This window comes from Poecilia latipinna, unplaced genomic scaffold, assembly GCF_001443285.1.
Source record: "Poecilia latipinna isolate Pla-1442-1.1 unplaced genomic scaffold, P_latipinna-1.0 Scaffold268, whole genome shotgun sequence".
In the NCBI taxonomy this organism is placed as follows: domain Eukaryota; kingdom Metazoa; phylum Chordata; class Actinopteri; order Cyprinodontiformes; family Poeciliidae; genus Poecilia; species Poecilia latipinna.
Window position 1 is genome coordinate 127,222 of NW_015112884.1, and position 9,495 is coordinate 136,716.

Here is a 9,495-nt window from a genome sequence, read left to right on the forward strand (position 1 = left end):
CTTTTCTTCATATATTGATAATTGGGAAGTTAATAACTGGCATCTTCCTCTTCAGACAAACTGACCATAAGTTGCCTTTTCAGCTGTCTCACTTTCCGCTTTCCAAACTACAGGCCCCCAAAAAAGCAGAAACCTAATTTTTTTAACATGTCAGCAAATTAAAAAAAACAAGAAACCAACAATATGCAACTTTTCCAGTTACTCAAGCGCCTTATGTCATGCCTCTTTACCCACTCTAAACTTCCTCTCTGTTTGCTGCAGATTGACCGGCTGGAGGTGAGCGGGTTGGGCCAGACACCCCTCGCTGTTTCATATGGAGCAGACGGCTCTTTCCCTTCGGGTGACGATGCCACACCTGACCCTCAGCGCACAAAACAGGCTATCGCTCAGCTGCAACAGAAGATCCTCAAGCTCACAGAGCAGATTAAGATCGAGCAGACGGCAAGGGACGATAATGTCGCAGAATACCTCAAACTAGCCAACAATGCTGACAAACAGCAAAGCACGCGTATCAAACAGGTATTGTACCAAAAGTGTGTGATTATTTAGTTTCAAATTTGATCAGGTGTATTTGCATAATCACTTCATCACAATAAATTCTGTTGAATCAATCTGTGCACACCTTTAAGCTGGAAAGAAGGTTGCACATTGCATTTAATAATAAGTAAAATGTGTCATTCTTTGTGATTTAACACATTCTGTTAACTGGCAGGTGTTTGAGAAAAAGAACCAGAAGTCAGCGCAGACCATCCAGCAGCTGCAGAGGAAGCTTGAGCACTACCACCGGAAGCTAAGGGAAGTGGAGCACAATGGGATCCCTCGCCAACCCAAGGATGTTCTTCGGGACATGCAGCAGGGCCTCAAGGACGTCGGTGCCAAAGTCAGTGGATTTAGCGAGGGCGTGGTAGACAGCGTGAAGGGAGGCCTATCCAGCTTCTCCCAAGCCACCCACTCTGCTGCAGGCGCAGTCGTCTCCAAGCCACGGGAGATCGCCTCGCTCATTCGCAACAAATTTGGTAGTGCCGACAACATCCCCAACCTCAAAGACTCGTTAGACGACCCCTCGGTGGAAGAAGGGGTAACGGGTGGGGGCGGAAGACCCCTGACCAATACTGGAAACCATCTCCAGTTGAGCCCCAAATACATAAGTGACGACGACTGCTCTAGTGCTACGTCGGGTTCAGCCGGGGCAAACAGCACCACTGGGGCTCCTGGGGGCCCTCCAAGCTCTAAGGGGAACACACTGGAGAGAAGCCAGGGCTCCAGCTTAGACATGCTGCTACAGGAGATGCAGGACTTGAGGGACGGTCAGACGAGGCTTGAGGAGAGCCTGGACAGTTTGAAGAGCAACTATCAGAGAGACTACACAGTCGTTATGCAAGCTCTGCAGGAGGAACGCTTCAGGTAACTCAGAGAACATTCAAGAATGTATCACACATTCCTGAGAGGTTTACATGATCACAATCAATGGTTGGGAAGAAGTTAGCTAGAATTAACTGGCAGGTAACTGGGAAGCACCTGCTAATTTTAGAAACTTTTTTTTTTTTTTAAATTCACATGCGGGTGATGTCATCTCTGTGGGTAATTGCATTTCTATGAAAAGTTTCTATTACAAAAGAAAAACTTTGTTTTTCTTGCAGTTAGTCACTTACTACTTCTAAAGAAATGCACCTTTTATGCTAAAAAATAAGACCTTTTGTAAGACAAATTTTACAGATTATACTATAATATAATTTTTACTGTAGTTTGAAGTTGTCATCTAATCTGTAATAAGGTGACAAATGCATCCACCCCCTTGTGTCTTCTCATTATTCACGCCCTCGTGTTTCTATCAGCTCTTTTCCCAGGCCTGCATTCAGACTCTGGGCTTAAGACACACATTCACATTCCTCTAGAATATTCCAACATGAGGGCACAAACACTGAGGTCAGATAAAGAAATATTGGACATATTTCTTCCTAAAATGTCCCGGCCCAGAGCAGTCTGTTTTTTTCCAATAAGGCTAAAATCATTTCCACCATGAAGGACTGACCACTAGGTTTTTTTCTGGCCTGTCTGCAGGGAAATACCCGTCCATAAACCACCAGAGATAATATAAGTCTTCAGCAACTAATTCCAACATTATTATATCCAGTAAAATGCCACCAACTCAGTAAATCACAGTTGTTGCTTCCAGCCAAAGCAATGAATGAGGAATCATGACTTTCATGAGAATAACCAGACATTAATTTAACATTTTCAGATCTAAGCTAACAAATACTCTTTGAAATAAAAGACTCAGTCCAGTATATGTTGAATTATTAAAAGATTACTTTTCAACTTTTGGGCCTTTTCCAGCTATTAACAAATGATTTATTTGAAATTTCTAAATAAAGCTAACAGATAATCATCAAAGAAAGAAACTCAACCTTTTTTAAGTTGGATGATTATTGGAGTAAATATGAAATGAGTAGATTTGGCATTTCAATAAATACTCTTCACAATAAAAATGTCTATATTTCACAGTTCCAATTATTTCAAATGTACATTATGCATTTAAATAAAAGATGTAGCACAGTAACCAAGAAAGAATTTACTTTTCAAATTAAAGCCTACAGATACTCCTTAAAATGAAAGCCTACATCTTCCATGGGTTTGATTACTGTGATGGGCTCCACATCACTCACAAACCTAAGCCAGGCATTAAAACATGTTCATGATGAATTTTCTAAACAAAGCTCAAAGAAACCCTTCACTGAGCATTGATGAAGAGGGGAAAACCATTAAGTTGTTTAGATTATTAAAGGTTCTACTGTCAACCACCTGACTTAAATGAACAAGAGATTAACAAGCCTCTTCAGCACTTGGTGACACGTGGAGGAGGTAATTTAAATCAGGTGTGCTGGAGCAGAGCCGCGTCTGAAACATGCAAGACAACGAACCCTGGGGACCAAGATGGAGAACCACTGAACTTGATGAACAAAAAATTGTTGGGAAAACACAAAACACAGTTCAAAAGTGCAGCTCTAGGTTAGATATTGGTAATGGATTTAAAGCAGGCATGAAAAAGTGGTTTTTATTGGCCTTTCAAAATAAAGGTCAAAACAAAATAAATTTATGCTTGGGCCTCAGCAAAACATTTGAGAAAATTTTTATTTCAATTTATATTATGCTGATGTCCCATCTAAATTTTTTGAGAATTTTCTCTCTTTTTTTATTGTTGTTCAGTCTGAAGCCTGACAGCATTTCAACTCACTGGAAACAAAGAAATAAAAGCAACAGAAACCAAAATGAAATGTACAGTCTTAACATGGTTAAACTTTTTCTTTAAGGAGCACTAACGTGAAGACATTTTAAATGGAAGCCTTTGTAGAATTTACCTATGCCAAGCAATTTTTTAGGACAGGGTGGTTTCTAAAAGTTGAAATGTCCCAACAATTTATTTATTTTAAAAAAGGAAATGTAGTTGTAGGGTGTTGAAACTCCAGAGATTTTCGTATACCATTATTTCTGAAAAGAAACAATCATTTGAATGTCAGTCCGTTTGTCTGAGCCCCAAATAAACAGGAGTTTAGATCCCCCTCCTCCCACTGGGTTCATGCCATTGGCCAGTCTCATTCTGGTAACTCTCCCTGTGGTTGGCCAGTTGAATGAGGAGATGAGTAAGCGCATCCTAATCTTATCAGGAGAAGTCATCAGTTCAGTCAGGTGCCATGTGGTCAAATGCCCCCTGGCCTGTTTCTGCTAATGCTTGCATGTGTGTGGGGTTTTTTTTTTCCCCCTTCTTCTTGGTTTAAGCTAATTATGGCTCAGGAGCTCACGTGTGCTTACTTTACATGTGTCTTTAGGTGTGAGCGTTTGGAGGAGCAGCTGAACGACCTGACAGAACTTCATCAGAACGAGATCCTCAACCTCAAACAGGAGCTGGCCAGCATGGAGGAGAAGATCGCCTATCAGTCCTACGAGAGAGCCCGAGACATCCAGGTGTGCCCATCGAACCTATGTCCACAACAACTTCACTGACGATAAAAGAAAACACGTGCTTATTTTACAACATAGTATGTAGATGGATTAAGATATTCTTAAGTTGCTGGGTAATAAAGCTAAGTGATGATGGGTCTCACTTCTGACTGGAGCTGAAATATTTTTCAGTAAAAATAACTAATATTCATTAAATAAATTATTCTCTGTGTGTCTGAAGATTCTCTTCCATATTCTTATCTCGCCCCACAAAACTATCAAGTGTTTTTATAGGTCAAAAATGATAGCTGACTATTCACAATGTGCTGGCTTTTTAGTAATTACCGTTTCCTTTTAAACTGTTTATTTATTTATTTGGAGCTACATCTGCCCCATGTTGTACGTACTTTACTACAACATGTTGTACATGTGTGACTTCCAGTTTTAAGCAGTGGTAAGGTATTACAGGCTGGTCAGACGCGTGTTAAACAGAGGTGGGCACACACGCTGCAACAGTCAGTGGCTTTATCTCACCTTGCATATTGACACTGTAAACACTGTCGATACAAAGATCTGTCCAAAGAATCCTGTTGGTCCAAAACAAAAGCATTTCCTTGTAGTAGTCTCATGTTACTCTATGCTTCCCTGCTGGCGTTAAGGGCTTGAGTTTTAGGTAAATGTCTCCTCATAACCCACAGCTGAAGCTGTTTCTGGCTGCTCTTCCTTACTCGGACAGCAGAGAGTGCTAGAAACCTGTGAGTGATACACTCCCATCCCTGAGATCAACACTTTGGGCCCCGTTGTTCAATGTGATATGGATTTTCGGTCAGCTGTTGAACTGTTAAGGCTCTAGATTATTTAAAAAGATTAATAAATAATTGAAACCAAAACAGAGAGACACCAGCCAATCATGAAGTTACAGAAGGATAATGACGAAAGCTGCGAAGCTTAAAGTTCATTACCAAGAGGAAGCAATCGTCCTTAGGTGTCATTATTACCACTGGAATCTATAAAATAATTGAATAATTATTTTAAAAATATAAATAAGATTTAAAAAAATCTTAAATAAGAAAACTTGAACTAGTCTGCAAAAAAAACTAGTACAAATAAGAAGTAAAATATCCAACAAGGTTGAAGTGGGAATAAGAGGTTTGCTCAAACTAGGTTATCTGCAATGTCTACCAGTTAAAAAGACATTATATTTGTAGACATTATATATCTTTAAAGACGTTCAAGGTGGTGTTTGATTACCAGACATTTTTCTCTGACAACCCAGGTTTTGGAAGCTCACTAATACTTGTTTGAAATGCAGATCTGACTATTATTATCTTATTTTCTCAATGAATGAGATTTAGTCCAGGGACATGAAGCTGCACTGAAGATCTCAGTCTTGCCTTTGTTGACGCTAAAGTTTGCATTGTTCTTCTTTCATTTAGTATGTTTTTAAACATAAAACACCGTAAATACTTGTGTGTAGCGTAGTGCGGACCCAGCGGGTTGTACGTTTACGTCGAGCTTCAGTTTTTATTTATAAAAATGGTTTCTTGGCTGACCTTTTTCCCTTCTGGGTGTCATTTTCCACAGGAGGCCCTGGAAGCGTGTCAGACCAGGATCTCTAAGATGGAGCTCCAGCAGCAGCAACAGCAGGTCGTCCAGTTGGAGGGGCTGGAAAATGCCACGGCCAGGACCCTCCTGGGAAAACTTATCAATGTCCTGCTGGCCCTTATGGCCGTCCTTCTGGTTTTTGTCTCAACTGTGGCCAACTGCGTGGTCCCGCTGATGAGGACGCGCTCACGCTCCGTCTCCACCATCATCATTGTTCTCCTGCTGGCCTTCCTGTGGCGAAACTGGGACGCTCTGTCGGGGTACACGCATCGTGCTCTGCAGCCCCCAGGATGACCATATTGGCGCTTTGCTTTTGGATGATTATACTGTCGCTGCAGTCACGCAGGAGACTCAGAGAATGTGATTAGGTTGGGGTGGCTGCTTGGCCGTGCACTCTGAGCACATTTGGACACAACCTGGAACCTAGATGGAGAGGAAGAGTTAGTGAACAGCTGAGGACACTCAAACTGTGGAAGGAGAAGACTGTTTACAGTTCTAAAACGAAACGATATGGTGTTATCCCTCGCAGGATCCAACACTCTACTGTTTTGTCTTTGGAGTTTAATTGATTATAATGTTATTTCTAATAATATTTAATTTCCATTGTTATTTTATTCAGTACCATGTAGCATTATGACCTTCTCCTTTTACACAGAGGAGGATTTAGTCAGGAAACTGGGCTGGCGCCTCAGCCTAAAGGTCCAGTCTAATTTTAGAGTCATGTGGGAATGTGGTTGATTGCTTTTAGGAGAAGAAGAGAACTCTTACCTTTCTGTGATTGGTAGATTTGAACCGTGGCTATGAACTTTATTGGGAGTTGGTCCATTTTTTGCTGTGATGAACTGGTTCAGAAGGACTGAATATGGCTGTTGTGTCATGATAACTTAAGATGATGTTGTGTTTTCTTAGCATTTCTGATAGCTAAGATCACCTGCTTTGATTTAGCTCCCTTTCTAAGTGGAAAAAACTTGATTAATGAAGGTTATGAACGATAGATGAAGACTCAAGAAGACATGCTGCTTCCCGTTTAAAAAGAAAACAACCCATAAACGGAGAACATCTGTTGATTCTTAAGCATCTGCCATACGCGTAACACGGAAACAAAGCCGCTTGTTGTCATTAAGAAAATTACATGCAAACCAGTTCTGCTGCTAAAAGCAATGACGGAGCGCTGTTGTCCATCTAAAATCAATTTGCCAGGATAATTGCCTCCCACCTGCCATGTTTGATGTGATCAGTTTAGGGAAAAGAGACCGCTGGTGCTCATCTAGCCCCGTCTCGGCAGGATCAGCAATGATGCTGCCTAATATCGACGGTGCAAGTCATCTCCACTGCCATGCAAATGCACACTGTCCGTCTTTAACACTGTACTAAAACATTCTCCCTGCGTATGAACAGTTTTTTTTTTTTTTTGTCTTTTTTTCTAGCACTAACTCTGTATTTAACACCCAGTGCCAAACTTGAGTTGAAACCGGGTTGACTGGCACAACTAAGACGATGCTCTGCACTTTTCACATATGGCATGAATGTACGCTGCAGGGTCGTCAGGGACGCAGCTCGTAGTTCTCATCAAGTCAGAGGCTCTACGTGATTTAGAGACCCCCCCCCTCCCACCCCACCATCACCACTACACCACCTCCTGGATTTTCAGTGGCAGATTTATTAGCTTGATCATCAAAACTGTCCAGCCTCTACTTTAGCACTGCTTGTGACGGCACGTGTCAGGCTGAAGTTTAACAAATCTTTGATAGACTCTTAAAAAGGTTTCACTCTCTAAAGGAAAAGTTGACTCGGGTCAGGATCACCCTCATCGCGGTTTTGACGAGAAAACCAACAAAGAAGAACTCGGAAGGTTTTGTGTCAAAATCATTGTAATCTCGGATTCCCTCAAGATAAACAGATTTTAAAAATGTATAATGTATTTATTCATCTGTTTTATTTTGGGATGAGGAGAAGAGCATTTGAGTTGAGTGAGCTGACCATTAACCTTGCATGACTTTTTCAGTAACACCTATAATGTAGGGTTGTGTGCTAAACCACTTCAGTGCCTTCTGATGTCCTTTTCTAAGTGTGGAATAAATAAAGTGCATTCCCAACTAAGCTTTTTTTTTTTTTTCCTAACCATTATTACATTTTTTGTCTGCAAGGCATAGAGTACAGCCAGGTACAATGTGACACATCAACATTTTTATTTCGGAACATTCTAAAATGCCAGAGAGAGGTTTAGATGATGTCCTGGCACGTTTCTTCACTCATCCTTCCAAAACCGGATTTTATCACCACCAAATTTCAATATTGATATTGTGTTTTGGGGATGCAGTGCCATTCGCATTGTAAAGGTGGTGTGGGCAATGACATCGGGCCAGACAATGTTGTCCAAATGTTTAGCACCAAACTTGAAAGGGGCTTTATCTTCAGAAGTGGAAATCCTTCTGAAGAGAGCATTGAAAATTATTTAGGTAGAGAATACCCAGAAATTGTACTCAAGTAAGAGCAGCACTACTTCAGCATATTTTTACTTGAGTAAAAGTAAGAAGTATTCCATAATATGCTGCCTGAGTACCGAGGCTCAGGCAGTGACTGTTATGATTTATTATCATAAATCTGGTAATATGGTAATCATCATATTACCAGATTTTATAATGATGTCATTAGACAGAAAAAGATATGTAAAATAATTAGCAAATTCTGGTAGTTTAAAACAGAAATAATACAAAAGCATAATTACAGAGTTAAAAAGCCTATGGAGCCCCAAAAGGGGCATTGAAGGAAAAAAATTAACTTTCTGGTGAGCACCAGAAAGTTATTTTTTTTTTTCCTTCAATTTTCCTTCAGAGTCTCCATACAAGATAAATTTAAGTAGAAGAAAATACTTTTCAAAATCAAATTAAGACACACATCTGTACTGGACATGATAGTCACTCAAAGCCTGAAATCTGTGTGATGAACTACGGATGAAGCCATCGAATTTGGAGAAGCTTAAAGGATTTACCAGGTTTTTCATGTGACAAGTGACTGCAGGTTTAATCCAGCCAAACCTCTAACCCTCTTGAACATGTCACTTGACATTTGTTTCGTATCAACTACAACAACACGACGAGCCACATCTGGTCATTTGTTTTCAGAGGTTTGTACTTTTACAGATTTTACATTCCAGCCACTAGATGGTGCTCTTTCATCAGGCATTCCACTAATATATCAGCAGCTCATGAACGCGTATATATAGTGTGCTTCCAGAGAGATGGAGTCCAAACATAAATAGCTGTTGCTCCTTATCAAGAAGGAAACAGGTTAGGTGCTAAATGGGTCACCACTGGGAGTGTTCTAATGATAAATGCGCGAACTCCTTGTTTTACTCCCGTTGCATTTTAACGGCCGGCTGAGGGTATTTGACGCTGACCCGTCTGACCCAACCTTGGCTGCATTCCTCCTAAAATACACACCACCGTTCACCTGCATCTTACTCATTGTGTCGCGCAGTTTAAAGGTAATGATGTTGCACTTTATCTCTTTCCTCCCCTTCCACGCAGCCAGATTTGATGCGCATGGCTGTGCGCCAAGGAAAACACGCGCGGTGCACTTATCTGTCCAGCTGAAAGCTGCAAGTATAGTGACCGGGGGGAGGGAGGAGAGAGGAGAGAGTGAGTTTTGTCCCCCAGAGGAGTCCACGTTAAATTGGCACAGGGCGATTCCACACGATTTAGCATCAACTTTAATTATTGCGTGTATTGAGAGATAACACTTCTCTGGCTCGCCTGCGAGCTGATTTATGCAGCGTCTGACTCGCTGGTTCCACAACCAAGCATTCTATTTAGGGATGTGAGCATATGCTCACTTTATCCAGATTTCAAAAATGCAAACTATATTCACATTTTTTTAATATTCTTTTTTTTTTTTTTTTTTTGGGGTGGGGGGGGCATGTTTTTGGGCTTTAAAAATTTTTTTCTTTAA

At 40.9% G+C, this 9,495-nt stretch overlaps 1 protein-coding gene across 10 annotated transcripts in view; it reads left to right on the plus strand.

Annotated features, from left to right (window-relative positions):
• tmcc1a (transmembrane and coiled-coil domain family 1a) overlaps positions 1-7,644 on the plus strand; it is a 46,639-nt gene extending 38,995 nt beyond the window's left edge. For all 10 annotated transcript variants that reach the window (XM_015033415.1, XM_015033419.1, XM_015033420.1 and 7 more), the window contains 4 exons: positions 262-519; positions 713-1,404; positions 3,828-3,963; positions 5,524-7,644. In XM_015033415.1, the coding sequence (XP_014888901.1) occupies positions 262-519; positions 713-1,404; positions 3,828-3,963; positions 5,524-5,838 (1,401 nt within the window). In that variant the 3' untranslated portion in view covers positions 5,839-7,644. The remainder of the gene's footprint in view (positions 1-261; positions 520-712; positions 1,405-3,827; positions 3,964-5,523) is intronic.
• The last annotated feature ends 1,851 nt before the right edge of the window (positions 7,645-9,495 follow it).